We start from the raw sequence: 20,859 nt of genomic DNA on the forward strand, positions 1-20,859 counted from the left end.
TCCTTTGCAACTAAATTATTTAACAACTTGGTGGATTGTCCTCAATTGCTAACACTGTTTAAATTTAAGATACCAGTCTTAGGTATGAGAAATCAAACTCCAATGTACATACCTATTGCTAAATCTAACTTATCACAGGCAGCGCCAATATATCGTATCTCTAATACAGTGAATCGCTTTTATCAATGGGAACCTGCACTTGATATGTTGAATTGTCCTAATGGCTATGTAACTGCGTTACTTGGCAAACTAGCAACTAAGTGGCGTTAAAGATGTGCAATTATGAATTAATAGTTAATAAGTAATTTTTAATAGGTAATAATTAATAAGTAATAAGCAATAATTACTCAGCAATTTTTATGAGTGGAAATGAATGAAATCACTATGCTAGCTATAAGTCATCTTGTTATACATCAAAAATTTATTTTTCTTATGTACTAACAATTGTATTATTAACCCTGTTAATGGCCTAGGCTGTTGGGTTTGTTTATTGAAATAAAATAAAAATAAAATAAAAAATAAAATAGAGATCAAGAAATTGAGACAAATTTGTAGTATCACTAATACCTAAAGTACATTAGGAATGCGCGGTGAACGCTAATTAGGATAAGCTCATTGATCAATCAACCTGATTATTAATAAAAGTCTAGACATGAAGGAGCGGCCCCGCCTACATTTAACCAGCCTCTGTCTAAATATATAATAAGTTAAAAAATATGTTTATAAACGTAAATAAATATATGTACATTTTTTTCTTCTCACCCTTCAAATTGACATTTGACACAAATCCGGAGCGACAGGCCCGTCAATTTTCTGTCGCATAAAAAATTATACGCTCGAGTGAAATCAATTTTAAATTGACTATATCGATAGCAATAATTGAAACCAAAATAATTCAACGTCTCGCGTATCAGATCAATCTCTTTAGCATTATTATTTAAAAGTGTAATATCCATTTGTTTGACATCTCACTACCGGTTTATTTTCCCTTTTATCCCTACTCTCAATTCGACTTCCTCCTCTTCACAAGTTAATCGGAGATAATTTTTTTCCTTTTTTTTTTTGTTATTTATTTAGCGTTTTTTCCGCTGCAACGACCCACACTTGATACCCGTAACCGTGGGCGCTAAAAAAATAGTCTTTCAAATGGCAACTAAGTCGCGATCGATTGTTTCGCAGCTAGTTCGCCATTTCAGTTTCCGCGTCTCCTTTCCTCGTGGGTTGAAGACGAGACAAAGAAAACCACGTACGTACGTTTACAACTTCATAAAATCCATTGATCAATAACACGACAAGTTACACACAAACTTTAGATATTTCACATATAAATAAATTCTCGTGAATTGTAAATTTAAATTTTTGATATTATCAAAACTCAAGAGATGTAAAATAAAAACACAAACAAAAAATTAAGTTAGATTGCCTTTTTATTACTGGATATTAAATTTTTAATCATAAAAATTAAAATTCATCTAATTGGCCGTCCCTCCGAGCCATTCGTTTTACAACCGGAGCCATTATAGCCACGAAAACATCGCGAGAGTACCTCTTAGCTGTTATCCTATCGGTAATTAACATAGCGAAATTCGGGATAGGAGCAATGATCGTTAAAATCTATGGGCCAAGTATAAGTCAACAAGTAAATTAGAAATTCTGGGAATAGCTTTTTACTTACAGGCTTTTTCTATCGGTTGATTGTTAGCTGAATAATATTTTAATAATAGTACGTGGTGATAGTGATAAAAAAAAAAAAAAAAAAAAAAAAAAAAATTAGTCGTCTGAAATAATCACGACTGTATTTCTTAAGACTTGTTTAAAACATTTATCTTCACGCATTAGATAATTAACATATATAAGTCAGAATAATATTTATTTTAGTATGGATATTAAACGTTAGAGGCATAAACCAGTATATTACAATTTCAGCAGTGGTAATACAGCGGTCATAATTTACTATGCAAAAGCAAGTGCGATAAGACTTAAGAAGGTTCATACTTTGCTCATAAGTCAATTGAGGTTTTGAGTTTGAAAAATGGCTCGAATTATTAAAGGAATTTATTATAAAAGTGAATAAATAATTTGGAAAATGATAAAATTGCTCTGTCATAAATTGGAACCATTAATTTCTTTGCTCACATTGAAAAAGAAATTAACTTGATTCAAGAGAAAAATTCTTGAACCAAGAATATAATTTTGAAGAGGGTAATTGTCTTGAATCAAGACTAAAAAATTTTGAATCAAGTAAAATTTTCTTAAATTAAGAAAATTTTCTTTAAATCAAAAATTTTTCTATTTGAATCAAGAATATTAAGTTCTTCAAAATTATATACTTGGTTTTAGAACATTTTTTTTTCTGTACAGGCAATAGAAACCAAGCTTGAAGTTTGATATTCAAATCGACTTCGAATTAAAACTTCGTCGATATTGAAAATGATTAAAGATGTTTCTAGTAAAAAAATATTTAACGAATGGAGTGTTGGAATACAGTTAATTACTCGACTTACTGCTTTGTAAGTGAAAACTTTGGACTATATCTCGCCATCTATCTACTCTTGCGGAACTAGTTACTAGACGTGTCTACAAGAAAAACAAAAAAGTAATTTTTTTTTCTTTTTATTTACAGTACTAGAAATAACCGGTATAACGCAATACTTGATATTAATTAAATTCTTCATAGAAATAAATTTTTTCAAAATTCTAAATACAGTTACTATTTTAAAATACTAACTAATAAGCGATAGAAAAATTTATTTTAGCTTATATGAAAACCTCCACTAAGAAAGCATGCATAAAAAAATAAAAAATAGTTCGTATATGTTCTCAGCAAAAATATATATCTAAAGTATAAATATGTATGGATATAAATTTTTTATATGTTTATATATATATTTTCCCGTATACGGAAAAAAAATATTGTTAAAATGACTATCTACACAGTAAAAAAATTTTTCGTCAAATTTAACACAAAATTTGTGTTGATGACTTTTACACAATTTATGTTTGAATCAACACTCTATTGTGTTGAATCAACATACTAAAATGTTAAATTCTACACACTAAAATGTCAAATTCTACACAAACATTTTTACACTTTACACAGTGACGAAAAATTTTTACTATCTAACGTTTCCTCAAAATAACAATCCGGTTTTCTGATTTAGGGATTCATTTATTTGACTTAAGCATACAGAAAATAGCTCTTGTAAATATTTATGGTTTCGTCAAAACAGGCAATTATTTTGTCGAAGTGAGGATCTGTATAGTTAAGAGCGGTTTATAGTTGATTTTCAAACGTGTTTTTCTCATGTATGTGATAAAATTTCGAAAAAAAACGCTTCGCTCTTCGATAGATAATTAAATTATCTATTGAAGAGCGAAGCGCTTTTTTGGAAAATTTTCATTTATTTATGCATAAAATGCGTTTTAAGATTCCATTTGTTGTACAAATATGACAGAGATACTTTCGTTTGTCCAATAGAGGGCGAGAGAGAGAAAAAATGTAAGCCCTTCTTAAGTTAACTAAATGTAACGCCTAAAATAATGATAGGGATCGTCATTTTGACTATCCGCTCTATAGCTGAATTAGGTATACAGAATATCTTTAAAAAAAATGAGTGTACGACGTATAGTCAGAATAACGATACGTACACTGAAAAAAAAAAATTAACTTAATTCAAGAGAAAAATTCTTGAACCAAAAATATAATTTTGAAGAGGGTAATTGTCTCAAATTAAGAATATCAAGTTCTTCAAAATTATATACTTGATTCAAGAACATTTTTTTTTCTGTGTATCCTCATTCTAACTTTATTTTTCTCTCTGTGTACGAAAGTTCTATACCTATCATGAAAAAAATTTATACCTATAACACAAAAGTGTTTTAATACTATTTATAACTATTCTCGGAACATAGCCAGCGATCGAAGCTCCTTAACTAGTAAGTCAATCGGGCAGTGACTTAAACTTCAAAAAGTAGGGTAAAGAATAGTCAGGTGTAAAAAAGCTCTAACGCGAACGTGGATGAAGCCTGACAAAAGGAGCCGGTGCATCGTCTTTACATAAAAAAAATCCATCCGGAAAAACGTTGAGCCAAGACTTATTGAAGGGTCAAGTAGATATTGACCCAAATGCCTTTCGGCGAAAAAATAATAATAAAGGAGGCTTTTAAATGAAGTAATGTTACAAGTGTTGTGTAATGAAAAGTTCTGATTATCGGTATGGTATATAATAATTAAATAATATATTATTAAAAATAATAATAATCTGACATTTAACGCAATGGCAAGTAAGGGATTATAATATAATAGTTTGCACACGAAGCCTCATAGTAAATAATGCATTTGGTAAAGACGATATACGCCACGATTATGTCCGATCGATCGTATAGCTCGGTCGAATCGGGAGCAGAGGTTAACACCTAGGTCATTCTTATGGTCTCTTCCCACGAGTCTCAGGACTCCTCCTGATATGCTATGCTTACCACATTGGTCCTGGCTGCACACTTAAGATCGTTCCCAAAGATATAATCTCAAAGATACCGATCAGGATCTCCGACAGAGTTCCATCACTTTCTCCGATCGTGCAGTTTATCCTAGCCAACGTGTATATGCCCGATGAGATAGATCGATAATCGATCCCAAATCACTGGATCTACTCTTATATCTGGATCTGACCCACCCTAATAAAAAGACAAACAACTCGATCGATATGTCTTTCCTATCCTCATGCTTTTTATTACAGTCTAGTCTCCAGTTTACAGTCTGCAGTCTCTATATCTACGTCCTATAAAAACAAATGTCACATTATGTTTTTGCTTACAGTTATCCCGGTAATACTTTATTACCGTAACAGTTTACTGCACTTTTTCTCTGATCATCTGAGGTAATAGATGCTCATGCAGATGCTTTCATTATTTTTATTCTATAAGTAATTGCTTTTAGCATCGAAGGCTTAACATAGAAACTTTTAGTACTTGCCGTGATTGAAATATGAAAATGGATACATTTATATCAGCGCAAAATTCAAACTCAAAGTCATCGTTGGTAGCAAGTTTTAATGATTTGAATTATTATGTTAATAAAAATAATTAACCTTTGGATATTTTATTTACCAATTTCTTGCTAAACACATGTGAAGAGATATTTTTAATAAAATTTTATAGAGATATAAATTTTGTTTTATTTTTAATTGATAACTTGTTTTGGAAAGATTTATTATTATCAACTTTCTTCATATTTAATTAATGGAAAAGTTTACCTTAAAAAATTACATTTTTAGACATTTATTCCACATTCGAATTTTGTAATAAATTTTTAACTTTCAGAGGTTCACATTTTATTCATAAAAATGTCAAAAAAAATTTCTTCTCAATAAAAATTTCAATATTAATATTTTTTTTATTTATAGAAAAATTTTAATAAATTATTTAATATGTAGAAATTTTTATTAAAAATTCATAATTAGTTTAGTTTAATAATTTTTTTACTGTCCAAGTTATCAAAAAAAAATAAATTTATTACTTCAATATTTTAAATAATTATTTTCTGTTCTTAACTCTGTGATTGTAAATAAAAATATTCAATAATTAATTACTTTATTAATTTTTAAACATTGCCAAAAATCTCGTACCAAAATAATAAAAAAATTCATTTATTTCTTAATAAATATACTTCTTAATAAATAATAACCATAAATAAATAAAATGATAGCCAATAAAAAAGGTTATCTCTCTACTGGTAATAAAACAATTATAATAGTCTCTCAATCATATGATAATTAGAATACAAGGTAACCAGAGGCAACCTAATCTCAGCGGTTTATGAGATTGTACGCCTCTTTGAATTCACGTTGCGTGACCCCAGCGCGTGCCTTAGTGTAGCTCAACACAATATATTTATGCGCCGTCCCGGTAAATGTATATAATCCTATACCTATACCTGTATATCTGTATACTGTACACCGCACCCGAGCGTGTACATATGCTCATACAAGTACATGATGATACAGCATAGCAGCAGCTCTTAAGAGCTCTTACTCTTTCACTCTTACTCTTTCTTACTCTCTTTATTATTCCTATCCGCTGTTTTAAGTGTATAAGTGTATGTACATACGGCATAAGACATTATCTTATACACCAGCATATAATAGTACCCGAGAAGAAATTGCCGTTGAAGAAGCTAGTCTCCAGCCTTTGCTGTGTTAGATATTAACTAAAGTACCAATGTAAACGCTCAAATGAAATTCTTATTTTTACACTTGCCTTGCCGCATCCCTTCAATATACTTTATTACTTTATTTATCATTAAATAAAAATATATAATTTAAGGTACAATAAATTTGATAACGCCGATAGATTATTCAATTTGTTTTGAAAATAATCGTAAAATAAAAATAAATTATTAATATATTATATTAGCGAATTTAAAATACTTTTCAAGTAATTAGGTAATTTTTTTATTAAAAATAAGTAACTTAAATAATTCATAATCTTTATTTTTCCAATTTAACGTACTTGTAAACACTATAATTAAAAAAAAATTTTTTTTTAATCTTTCTATATGATTAATATTAAAAGTTATTTTTAAAATCAACGTTTAATATTGTTTAGATTAATTTAAATTAATAAAATTGAATATGCTGTTATTTGTTTTGATTATATTATTTATTTTTATTGAAAATTATTTATTTGATGAGTAAACACAACTGACATCACACTCTGATAGGAGAATTTATTAACTGGATAAATTTATTTATTTAAAAATAATTTATTCAATTATTGATCATAATTTATTATTATTTAACGTAGCTTTTAATTAATATTTAATGACAGTCAATAAATTGTGCTTAATAAAGGATTTATCAATTTTTAATGAATATCTATTATTATTGAATCATTAAATGTTAAAAAATAATTTATTAAGTAATTAAAATTTATAAAATATTAAAAAAAATCCAGAATCTACAGTCTGTTATTTAAAAAAATTTTTTTAAGTTTAAACACATTAAGAAAATTTAAACTATGCAATACTAGTATATTTTATAAAATTTCACTTTCGTATTTTATTTACATTCCACCGTCGCATTTTCAGTCACATCAAATACCAAAAGTTTATAAAGATAATAAAGATTTAAAACTCTTTTATTATTTATCTAGGTACTTAAGTATCCGACTAGAATAATAATAATAAACTTGCAAACATGTATTCACGAATTAATAACTTACATAAACTTCGGATAATATCGGTGTGCATGCCTAATACACTATACGTAATCGCATTATGCTAAGTAATGGCTAAGGATATTCGATTTAAGAACACTATAACTATTATTTAACAGCTAACTAGGTATTCTCAAACAATTTAACTAAAAATTTCTCTAGGATGCTAATAACCAGCTACATAAACACCTTGTTTGCCTTATATTATATTTTATTAACCTAGCATTTCCTCACATTCAATATAATATAATATTATAACTTCAACTTTGATTAAATATAGGCTAAAAAATGATAGTTATAACGAGTTTTTTAAACAACCGATTTAATGTATCTTGATCGGTATAATATAAGCTTATGCTTTATTTAAATTTATTAATTATTTAAAAAACGAGATATATGAAAATAATATCACGTATTTACGTTAATATCCCATTTAAAATAATGTTTATGGATATGGTGATTATTTTTAAATTTCATGAATTTCGTAGCTACTTATTTATATTCTAGATAAGAAATAAATAAGATTGCTTATTTTGTTACTTTATATGTATCATAAATATTTATTTTTTTTGCTATTTTGTAATGTATTGCGCAAGCAAAAGTGCCGCTTGTTTCAACTTAAAATTTTCAAAAATTCATTTTTTATTCACGTTCAAATTAACATTTACATGATACTATCAAAATGTTGGATATTTTGCAGTTAATATTTAAATATACAAAAAAACGTCTCCTGTTTTTTTAATCCAAATCTTAATCGACAAATTCGTGAGAGAAAGTTGGAAATTAAATATATCAAAAATACATTAGTAAAAATTTAAATAAAATTATTATCGGCTGATAATCGATCAAAAAGGGTATTAAGATAAAAGCTTCCTCCTACGAACACCGGAGGAAAGTTTTATTTAAATATGTAAATATATTGTACTACAATTTTAAAAAAACCGAGTGACATAATGGACACGTTTAATGCTTTTTATTCAATAAGTATCTGATATAATTCTATCAATATATATGATAATAAGCCAATATATATTACTTACTGACTTATAATATTAAATACATTACTATGCCGGTATTTTAATGTCAAAATTTCTTAACTAAATTATAATGATAATAATATTTTATTTTGTTAAATAGTGTACCGTTAATTATGTTTTTTAATTTATTTATATCTTTAAATATATAATTTTATCGATAATCACTATTTCAAAACAGCTTATCACCACTTATATACGATTATTATTTTTGGAATTCATTGAACTATTACATTTGCATTTTTATATATTAACACGTTTATTTATTCAATATTAAACAGTTAAATTACAAATTTATGATTATTTATAAAATTACACCGGAGGATTTTGATAAATTGATCAAATTTATAAAATCGTAATAAATGTTTCAAAATCTACAATTACCAATAGAATTATTGATCTAGCAAGACTAATAAAATTTTTATCGTTTTCTAAATAGACAATTCTACAACTTTTATGTTAACTAAGTACTTATTATTGTAATAAGCTACCGAATTGATTATTTAAAATATTCAATACAAGATAGCAAAAATTTATTTAAAAATTTTCAGAATTTAGTAAAAAATAAATGATTTTTTTTTTCAATGTCTATTTTTATAAATTTATTAATTGTTTACAGAAACATGAAAAAAAATAAGTTGAAATTATCAATTACAAAAAAAAAAACAATTTAAAATTTTAGACGAGACAAAATTTACTTTTCAATATCAAAATTATTTTTCTTACATCCAAAATCATAAAAATATTATCTCTACATAATTTCTAAACAATACTAATCAAAAATAAATAAATCTTATGAACATAAAGGCAGTGAACTGAACAAGCAAAGCTAGGCATTTGGCTCAACAAATAAAAAGTTGGCTCTGGACGTTCCCAATATGATAGCAATAGCAATCATCCAGTGAACAACGCGTATCAGCCTCACCTTACCTCTTTAATGTTGCATACATCTCTACATATATACACAGATATGAACACGTATATAAAATCTGTACTCCACTCTGACAAACAACTACACCAATAAAAGTTGATAATATAATCTGTATTCCGTATCGCTGGGTTAAGTTACGTAAGTCGATGGCGGCCTTGCATTATAGCATCATAAACCATTCATCCTGTCCGCTCACCTGCAATGCGACACACAATTTGTCGACTTATTCGATGCGCGTTCAAATGTATAGCATGTTCCTCTCTGTACTCTGCACTATGTACTGTGTAATATGCTTTTATCTTTGTGTAAGTGTTTATCACACATTTATCAGATCGCCTTATAATTAGCATTATGTATGCATAACATTTTTTCATCATCATCTAAGCGACACACGATAGAATAGGACAGGATGCATTAATTAAATTAATCAACTAGTTTCAATAAAATTCTCGGCATTCTAATTCTCAGTTGTCAGAATTAAAATTCATGTTATTTCGATGTAATTGATTTTTATGTTAATTGAAATCACGATATATTTATTATTACTGCCCATGCATGCTAAGCATGGTAGATCGGAATGCATTGACATCGATCTAAATCTAAATCGGATGTTTATCATTTGTCGGATTCTTCAATCTTATAATTTCTAACTTTATTATAATTATGATTATGATTATGACTATACTTGTGTTGAAAAATAAAGATAAATTATAAACAAGGTATTAGTTTGATATATGCATGTATCACAATGTCCAGTGACATGGAAAGCCGATCGATCATTGTCAATTATTATTTGGAGCGAGAAATTCATTGACGTAGTTAGTATATAATTCTTGGAGCAAATGTCATATCATATGTGTGATAGTACTAGGTAAATATGTTTTTACATATTGTTATACATGTATATGTATTATATAAACAGAAGTAGACAGCGTTCATCGTATTCCAATCATCAAACTATTTCCTCTGCAGTAGATAGCTCCCGTTGAGAATATCCGCAATTTTAATGCTCGCGTACCTTCGCTCACCTAGCAAATATTCATTAAGCTAACGTGTTAACTTAAATATTTATCGATTTTCCAATGACGATGTTAATTTAAAGTTTTATCTTTTATTTTTGGTAATCAAATATTACTCATAACTTAATTTTAGAACTATTTTTTTATTTAGAAAAATTTAGTTTGATGTTATTTATGTTAGATGTTTTGAATGAAAATGAACTAACCCAAAAGTCATTAAAAGTTTGAAGTAAATGGTCGTGGTACAAAGAACGCTTTGATAATATGAACTTATATAGAAATAAAAATAAGAAAAACAAATTTATAGAGGGTTTTATTGATCATAAAATTCTAAATTTCAATTCCAAAGATGAAAAATAATTTAACTCTGGACTTTATATTGATCTCTTGAACCGTCGAATTCATATTTTTTTTATCTATCCCATGAAATTGAACTTTTTGGAATCGATTCTTGAGATATTGGAAAAAACTGAGCGTAAAATTTTTAAAGCTGGAAATATTATGAAAAATCGTCAGTCTTTTATTGCTGATGACGATTCAAATTTATTGATGATTTATTTTTTTTCTTAGAAGAATTTACAGAAATTCAATAAAATTTATCAGCACTTATGAACTTTTTGTAACATATCTCATAAAAATTGCATATTTGAATAATTTAAAACAATACTACAGCAAATATGGAAATAAATAAATTATTAGTATTGATTAAACTCTCAACACAGCTTTTTTTTTAATTTGATATTAATTTTAAGCGCATGCGTTCACGTGTGAATTTTTTCATCACGCGATTATTCAACGAAGCTTTAACGCAAAAGCTGAAGGGTTGAAAAAAATATAAATAAGTTTGAAGGAAAAAACAAAACAGTCGAGTTACTTGACTTTTCAAGCAGGAAAAAAATGTTCATTTCCTCTGTAGTTGAAATTATACTTTTCAGCTTTATAATTTTTAGTAAAAAATTTTGCTACGAATTAATTAATATTTTAATTGTATAAAAATCTCTAATGGTTTTTTCTAAAAATTTTTTATACACTAGTTTTAGTAAATAAATTATAGAAAAATTTCTTTTTATTTTTTATAATTATTTTTTTGAATAATGAAGTAATAAATAAAACCAACTATACTGTCAAAAATTTTTTCAATATTTGTTTCCTTAAAAAAATTTAATTGATTTTTTTTACGTGTATAAATGATTAAAAATTTATTATAGTAAATTTAACTTAAAAATATTCATTAAACCTCAATTTATTACATCATTAATATATTAACTGCATTCGAAACTACGCATAATAAAATCGACAGGTTTAAGAGCTATAAATTGAAAATGTTTTGCCTACTAAATAACTGAATAAAAGTAATAATATTAATAATGACAAGGTGTCAGTAAGTAATTTAATAAAAAATCATCATCGAATAAATTGCAGCATAATAATAACAATAATGATATTAAATAATAAGACTGTATAAATTCCTAGCATACATATAACTATAACCGTGAATAAAAAACATTTTGGTATGTTTAACTAATGTACATTAATACCTCAGCTCGATTTAACTACGAGTGTTGTAAATAATCTAGCTTCACAGATGACTGTCCATGAAGAAACAGCATAGTGGGTGTCAGCATACAAACACACGATATTTATCGGTACACGATTCCATTAGATATTTATCTCACGACAAGACAATTGATAACTTGATAAAGAAATAAATATTTAACAGAAATAATAATAAAATTTTAAACAATAAAAGAGTGTGGTGACAGGACAAGGAAAACTATTGTACAACAAATTGCAATTACGAATATCACTTTAAATTCAGTGCTAACAATTCTCTATCGTATTTATTTGATATATTTCCCGTTGATGTAATTATGTTCAAATAATATAAACAAGTATCTCGACACATGTCCACATGTCTTAGGTCTGGATATATATCGACAATATGTCTCTACATCAGGATATAAATATTAACACACATGTGTGTCGACAATTACATAATAAGTTACAGTCTATGTATAATAATATAAAACTTATAGTCAATAGAACGAAAGTTTCTTTTCTATTGATAAATGGAGTATGAACACTTCATATTTTTATTTATAAGAATATTAATAATAATACTTGCAATTTATTATGAATTTTTAACTTTGCAACTCTGATTTTATTCCAACGAACTAATTAGTGACTATTCAGTACTATATTATTATAAGTACAATAGTCAGAGAGGATTTTATAAAAAATTAAGTATTTAATGAACTTTAAACAAAAGAAAAACTTTTAATTGTAGAAATCCAGGTTCGAGTCCTAGCTTGGTTCCGATCCAAAATTTTTTTTTTTTTTTAAAGATGATGTCTTCTCTGAGTATTTAACTACACAGAAAAAAAAATTAACTTGATTCAAGAGAAAAATTCTTGAACCAAGAATATAATTTTGAAGAAGGTAATTGTCTTGAATCAAGACGAAAAATTCTTGAATTAAGTAAAATTTCCTTAAATCAAGAAAAATTTTCTTACATCAAGAATTTTTCTACTCAAACCAAGAATATTGAGCTCTTTAAAAATATATAATTGATTCAAGAACATTTTTTTTTCTGTGTATAACTATAAATAATATATCATTAAATTGTCATTATTATTATAATTAGTTTTTTAAGTATGAACTGTGCTGCTAAGTTAAAATTTCATCCATTCAAAAATTTGCTAATTGAAAAAAAAAATTAATAATATTTTATTTGTTTCTAAAAAAAATGTTTGTTTATCAATTGTTCCAGGTTCGCGATTTGGTAGAAAAATGCACTTGCCCGACCCAGTTTCCGATGATCCGCGTCTCCGAAGGAAAATACAGAATCGGTGACACGAAAGTCCTCATCTTCGTAAGAATTTTAAGAAGCCACGTTATGGTACGGGTGGGCGGAGGTTGGGACACTCTCAGTCACTATCTCGACAAACACGATCCCTGTCGCTGTCGTACTTGTAAGTTAATTTTGCAATTCTCATTTGTCAAAAAACACTTTCCATTGTAGTGTTTCTTAAGCATATTGACATTTATGATTATTAAGTATTTATTTTTATTGTTATTATAATTTATTTTTTAATTGGAAATTGTGATTTTTTATTTCAATTCTTAATTTATAGGCGATAGATCAATTAAATGATAAAACTATATTTTTAATATATTATTTTTAATGTATGTAGTCTAAAATTCAGGCTTTTTAACTCGAATATTGAATAAGACAGAATATATATAAAAATTTAATTCCTACAAAATGACTTTAGAAAAATTTAAGTAAGCGAAAAAAATGAATTTATAATAATTATTCATTTAAGTAAATTTTTTTTCTCTCAAGTCAATTTAACTTTTTATCAGTCTGAATTTTAAGAATTTATTTTTAATAAATCGTTAAATCCCATTATAGTTTTCAAATTAAAATCAATGAAGCTTAAGCTTAATTAATTAAATAATATTTAAAGATAAATTTGTCAAAAAAATTTTAATGAAAAATTTAATAATATACACTGAAAAAAATATTAAAATTTTTTGAAGAAAAAAATTTTTAAACCAAGAAAATAATTTTTAAGAGTCTTGAAACAAGACAAAAAATTCTTGGACTTATTGAAATTTATTTAAACCGAAAAAAAATGCCGTAGTTTAAGAATTTTTCTCTTTAAATCAAGACGAAAAATCTCTTCAAAATTATTTTCTTGGTTTAAAGATTTTTTTCTTGAATCTAGTTAATTTTTTTTTCATTAATTTTTTAGCACATCGATCAATGATTTCTGCGAAGCTTATTCAAAAAGCCAGCGGATCTTTTGACCTCGGTAGCGCGCAGGTGCATTACGAAAGGTAAGTTAAAATGATTCCTTGAAATAAAAAAAAAACTAACTTTAAAAACTGAGGTAAGTATAAAAATATTAAAACGAGTTGAATTTTTCTAATCAAGATCACCTCCGAGAACACGCAGGAGTTCGGCTTCAAGTGTCGGTTCCTGTGGTGGTACAGTGCAACAGCAACAGCAACAGCAGCAGCAGCAGACACCAGCAGCTCACTCCCTTCAAACACCACGCAGCGTATCGACAAACCGATCTCGCTCGCCGACGCCGCATCACGTAACCCGACAGCATCTCGGCGAGGATCTGACACGCTTAGCCAACCGATCAATGAGTCCTACTCCTCAGAGCAAAGGGAGTCCAGTGCACCAGCCTGGTAACGACCTTGAGAGGAAGCAGCGGTCAAGGTCCCCGACGCCGAAACCAGACGGAGCTAAGCCTGGTCGTACAAGTCCGCTTGATGCCACCAGAAAGGCATTGAATGAAGAAATACGACAGGTCAAGTACGACAACAGATCACAGATGTATCACACTCGTCACCAGGATAACTACCAGGTAGTTTTTTTGTCATTAGTTATAATTCCTTGTTATTCATGATTTATCACAAACAAAAAATTCATAGAAGAAAGATAAGGAGTGGGGCTAATACTTACGAGCAATTTATAATTAATTTATTCACTAGAAAAATAAAATGAAACGGGTATAAATTATACTTATATCCTTTAAAGATAAAATCATTTGTACGTATGCTAAAAAAAATTAATTTAATTTAAAAGGAAAATTCTTGAACCAAGAAAATAATTTTGAAGCTTCATTCTCTTGAATGAAGATGAAAAATTTATGAATCAAGTAAAATTTACGAGAAACAAGTAAATCTTTTCACTTCAAGAATTTTTCTACTTAAATCAAGATGATGTGCCTTATTTACATACTCTTACGCCAGGCGGCGCAATGTAGTATGCGGTGTTCTTACTCAGAGAGTCAATTTTAAAATTTATAACTCAAACTTCTCAACAGTTTGTCTTCACTGTAAAACCAATATCTTTGTACATAATGTAAATATTAGTAGCTTGTAAGTTAGATATAAGTAAAACAACTTTATCTAGTGGTTTTTTTTTCAAATTTTCGCTACGCAAATTAAAATACAAACAAATACAAAACTAAAAGAATGTAACAATAAAATAAGTAACATAAAAACATTTTGAAGGGTTCCAAAACGGAACGGGAAAAATTAAATAATACTAAATATGTACTACACTAGCAGTTCACCCCGGCTTTGCACGGGTATTTAACAAAAATTTGAATATATAACATAGCCTATGTCACTCGGGAATAGTGTAGCTTCCGAAGAGTAAAAAAATTTTTCAAATCGGTTCAGTAGTTTCGGAGCCTATTCAATGCAAACAAACAAACAATCAAATCTTTCCTCTTTATAATATTAAAGAACTTTTAAAACTGAAACTGAATAAAGTTTATCTTCACTTGAAGCAAAAAGTTGTTTTATTTAAATCTTCTTAGTTTTTAAAGTTTTTTTTTATTATTGTAAATTTAAAATATTTTATGCGGAAAATTGTCTTGAAACTTACATCGAGAAATATTTCTTATAGAATCATCAAGTATGAAAAACAACCTTTTCCTAATCCGATAAATTTCTCTTAATTTAAAAAAAAAAAGCTCTTACAAATCAGTAAAGAATGTATTAATCAAATTGTCGATTTTTATAAATTTCTTCATTTTTTTTATTAAAAACTTTTCATTCAATATAGGCAGCAATTGTATGACCTTAACCTTTCTTCGTATAAAATTAGCCCCATTCTACCTTCTAAGGATCGTCCACAATTCGCGATGTTAGTACTAAATTAATTAACAATAAAATTAACTGTTTAGGATCCTAAGAAAGATCTTCACCAGGAGATACGTTCAAAAGTTCCTCTCTCGGAAGAATTTTCAAAGCGATACGTAGTGGAGGGCGGAGTAGCACGTCGTGCTTTCGACAAAGAAGACACACCAAAGTATGAACCGGCGATTTATAATTACAAGTGCGGTCAAGACTCGAGCAATAGTCGCAGTCCTACCCCCAGTCCGCCGGCAATAAAAGAAGAAACAATCGATTCATTTGGAAAGGATGTGTGCCATTATACGAAGTCCGGTCATGACGGCGAGCACTCGGATAACGGGAGTGAGGTGTCTGATGAGGGTTATAGGAGCTTAGGCGCTGTTCAGCCACCAGCACCTACTTCCAACGGTACCAGCACCACCACCGCCGGTACTGGTATTACCAACAGTCAAGGCTCGCCCACGGTTGTCGACTGTCCAAGTGAGTTATTCACTTCCATACTTAATCCGATTATTTCATTGCTTTTCTCTTTCTTCAATCAAATTCCAAATTTTTTATTCAACTGATACTTTTATTATTTATTTTTATTTTTATTCTATCGGAATTTACAATCGAAAAACACTAATTTTTTAATTCGTTGCAAAGTTGAATGAATTAATGCATATGTGATAGTTATTATATTACGCTATATTATGAAATCTATGAATGAACTTTTATGTAATTTAACGATTATCGTAAATCTGTTATAGACTTAACATTTCAACCGGTACTAACCATAAACTGAGTTAATTAATCATAAAATCTTGTAAGCAACTGTCTCAATATTATTAGTGGCAGTTTGACAACCTCCAGTGTCATTCCTTCGAGAACTTGTAAGTGGTCTTGTCAAACTGCCTTTTATTTAATCTTGCCGTGCTCTAATTTATAATAGTCCCTTTTATCTCGGAATAATTATCAAAAATGTTTCAAATCTTTTTTTATCTCAAATTTAAACGACTTTAGCTTTTTAAACCTACACCCGACCACCGAGAAATTTTTTTAAATGTAAATAGAAATATCCTGTGAAAGTAATTTTGAGTCATCACAAATTTATATAGACTTATTTTATTTTTTGATTGAGTAATTCTTTTTTTTTTGTTTATAAAAAAATTATTTTTCTAGATTTGATAGCATACATATTGAAGGAATAAATAAAAAAATGATTGTATCATTAATTTGATTGAGTCTTGCCTATATTTATTGCGGTCTATTAATTTCTGCTCCAGGGGTGTTGAATCAACACCCTTCGTGGTTACTACAATACTTTCTAAAACGCATCAATTTACGATGAAAAATTGCTGATAATTCAATTAAGGAACTGTCTGCGAGTTACATAACGGTCGCAAAGGCTTTATTATGTGTCACGGATTGTTATGGGGGACAGAAAGCGCTTAGAATTGGGATGTGACGTAGATTAATGCTAGATGTTAGTATAGAAACATATCCTTGGGGGAAATAAGATAGAAGTACCTTTTGTAATAGTCCTTTTTTCAGTCATTTAACGTCAAAACTATGTAATGTTTAAAATAATTCTATTTGCGTCATAAAATCATCAATTTGGTAAAATTTTGTTATTTTAAATCGTAAAAAAAAAATTTTTGACTTGAAAAATTTTTTTACTTTAAATAAATTTTACTGAGTTCAAAAAAATTTCAGCTTGCTTTAAGATAAATTTTTTTTTTTGAATCAAGTTAATTTTTTTTTGTATATAATTTATTCAAATTTAAAGTGACCAAAAAGGTGATCGTCTCTTTTTTCTCATGCAAAAATTTCTCGCGATAAAAATTCTCAGCAATAATTTCTTGTACAATATTTTCTCACACAAAAACCATGATAAAAAGGCCATGTTAATGTTGAAGATATATAAGCATTTTCATAAATGATGATTAATTTTCGTCAAATTAATTTATATTGTGATAACTTTTGTTTTTAGATATAATTGTACTTGAGATATTGTTGTGTGAGAAATTTTTGCTGAGAAATTTTGACGTGGTTAATTTTTGCGGATTAATAAAGGCGGGGAGTCGACCAAAAACAGTAGTAAAGAGGCCAACACTGTTTCAAAGTCGTCTTACCAAAAAAAAAAAGAAACTAAATTCAAGAAAAAAATTAATTTTAAACCGTTAGTTTTCATGGAATAAAATTTGATAAAATTGTACTCTTATAACACGACAATGTTACGCCGATTTAAAACAATTTTGAAATGATTACTGTGTCATAAAATCAATTTATAGCAATGCAAGTCTATTGAATCGAATCAGCCTTAATATTTCCAACACATCAAGGCCCATTAAAATGTTTCTGCCACAAAGACTCATTCTTCTGTTACATCAAATGCATCACTGCAAATCGATTTCAAAAACCAGCCATAAAATGAACCAACATGACTTGCATAATAAAATCCATAAAGCAAAGTAAAGTTACGATAAATAAACAAATAAAACAATAATTAAATTATTGAGGAAAAAGCAAAAAGTTATTAATGGTATTATAAATTTTTATTTTATTTATAAAAGATAGTTAATTCCACATAAGACTGAATCGTGCGCATGTTGTCCCGCTGTCCTCGAGTACATCTTTCTCTCGGTCTTACTCTCCTGCTCTTGCCAGCTCCCACATCGTCGTGACGATGCCACCGTGAGACCAATGTCGGTACTCCGTACCTAACCAAGTCCGTGGTCCTCACGAGTTCGGACCACCCCGTAGATAGTAGAGCATTAATATTCAAAGTACACGAAGATATATATATTTATATAAATGTATATGTATACATATATATATTTATCTAAGGTGGTTTCATACCTTGGGCATGAAACCGTAAAGAAGGCCGGGCTGACATTTAGCGTACGTGTGCCATGAGATAATATGTTAGACAAAGAGGAAGGAAGAGAAGAAAGAGATCTCTTCGTGGCAAAACAACGTGGGCGAACCGCAAACCTGTCTCAGGAAGCAATTCTCCGCCGTTTGATTCGTGTAACTTAACTCAAGCTTTTTAAATATATGTAGCATTAATATTAGTTTAAGTAGTACTCAAGAGTCAGCTCAATAAAGTGAGAAATTTTTTTTAAACACAACACTTAATCAAAGTAGTTTTATTTTTCTCTAAGATTGCATTAATGTTTTTTTTTTCCCCGAAAAAAAAATGATAAACTAGAACATCCCCAGTCGAAATCTTAGACTATGATTAAGCCTACATGATATTTCAAAGTGTATATAGGACTTTTCTTTGTCTTAAATCGGAAAATAAACCTGAAATAATTTTATTATAACTTCAGAGGATTTAATTAGAACTACCTGTGACGGAATAATCTGATATGGTTATACATGGCCTGATATGTCCATATACATTTTTTAATTGCCCATATTTGACCTAATATAAAAATTGGTCATGTATTCCCTTGTATAATATTTTGACCAAAAGAAGTATTAAAAATACTCGACAGGTGGCGTATAATAGCTGAATCGTCTCACTACAAGAGAGTATTATTTATGTTTTTTAATAAAAATTTTTTACCTAAGAAAATGAAGGTTGTAAGCAAGCCTATGGCTTTAAAAATTCAAGTGGTTTTTTAAACTTTTCCCATAAATCCAAGTTCAAATCATCTAAAAATACAAAAACATATTTTAATAATACAATCATTTGTTAGAATCTACCGATAGAAACAAGTATTTTTAAGCTATTCTCATGTAACTTACTCATGTATTACAAATTCACAAATAAAGATATTTTTTAAATGCAACAAAAAAAAAATAAGAAAATAAAACAATAACTAAACATGTAAAAATTATATAAATTTATAATAACAAACAATATTTGATACAATTAAGCAAAACTCGCGAGGAATTGTAAACATATTGTACATTTAATTACAATAGCACTTACAATCATGCAATTGCAAGAACTGATGTACAAATTTAAATATGTCGATATATGCTAATACTTGTATATAATATATTAAATCAATAAAAATCTTTAAAATTGAAATTGAATCATTACTTTTCTCTATAGAGGAGCTTATCGAGAATCAGTATATGGTTTAATTAACTACTAAACCAATTTTTGTCTAATATAATGTGTTAATTGACGTACAAATTCAAAGAAATAGAAATAAAAAGATGAAAAAAATTAATAATATTATTATAAATGAAAATAAAAAGAAATTAACTTTCTGAGTATGATTGACTTTTAACAACAATGCAATTTCATTCAAGCGTTTGTAAGCCTATTTTAATCTTTTAATCCATCAGAAAAATTAATTTCGAACTTTAAATAGGTCTAATTGAATATTTTGAAGTTTTAATTAATTAATTTCCGGCTTATTTAGCTATTCAGACCCGAGGAAGTCAAATTAAGGATTTTAATCAATGCCTAAGATTTTGCCTGAGGATTTTGATCAAAATAATATGCTATTTTAGAAGTTCTTTTTCTACGTGTTGGGTTAGGGATTACAGAAATATGATTCACGGATCGTTGAAGAGAATCAAGTGTCATCTTGTAGACATCTTGTTCTTAAAAGACGACAAGCGTGAGTGGAGATTAGGGAGTTTAAATTAACTTGATAATCAGATAAGCATCAGTCGAGCTTTGTGACACTAGTCGTTGCATTGATATTAAATTTTGAATTCCTAATGTTTTGATTTCAGTGAGATAAATAATTCAGGGATCTTTTATTGGGAGTTTTTTCACAATGTGCAAAAAAATTTAAACGCCAATGAGTTATTATAAATCGAAAAAAAAAATTAATTAGTTTTGTATTTTTTTATTTGAATGAAAAAATTTAATCAACAAAGAAATAATGTTTGGCGAAGCAAGTAGTTTGGCTGGTAATTAATAATTAATTAAAATAAAATGATTGAGAAAATAAATGAATGCAATAAAATGCAACTGACTGACATGTAAATAAAAATAAATCGGCTTGTGATTGATTGAGTAACAATCTGAGTGATTTCAATAAAA

At 28.0% G+C, this 20,859-nt stretch overlaps 1 protein-coding gene across 1 annotated transcript in view; it reads left to right on the forward strand.

Moving 5' to 3' along the window:
- LOC123261797 (GAS2-like protein pickled eggs) overlaps positions 1-20,859 on the forward strand; it is a 78,968-nt gene that overhangs the window by 53,053 nt on the left and 5,056 nt on the right. Inside the window, exons 4-7 of the mRNA XM_044723609.1 lie at positions 12,970-13,171; positions 13,958-14,042; positions 14,140-14,581; positions 15,914-16,343. Of these exons, the coding sequence (XP_044579544.1) occupies positions 12,970-13,171; positions 13,958-14,042; positions 14,140-14,581; positions 15,914-16,343 (1,159 nt within the window). The remainder of the gene's footprint in view (positions 1-12,969; positions 13,172-13,957; positions 14,043-14,139; positions 14,582-15,913; positions 16,344-20,859) is intronic.

This window comes from Cotesia glomerata, linkage group LG3, assembly GCF_020080835.1.
Source record: "Cotesia glomerata isolate CgM1 linkage group LG3, MPM_Cglom_v2.3, whole genome shotgun sequence".
NCBI classification, from domain to species: Eukaryota; Metazoa; Arthropoda; class Insecta; order Hymenoptera; family Braconidae; genus Cotesia; species Cotesia glomerata.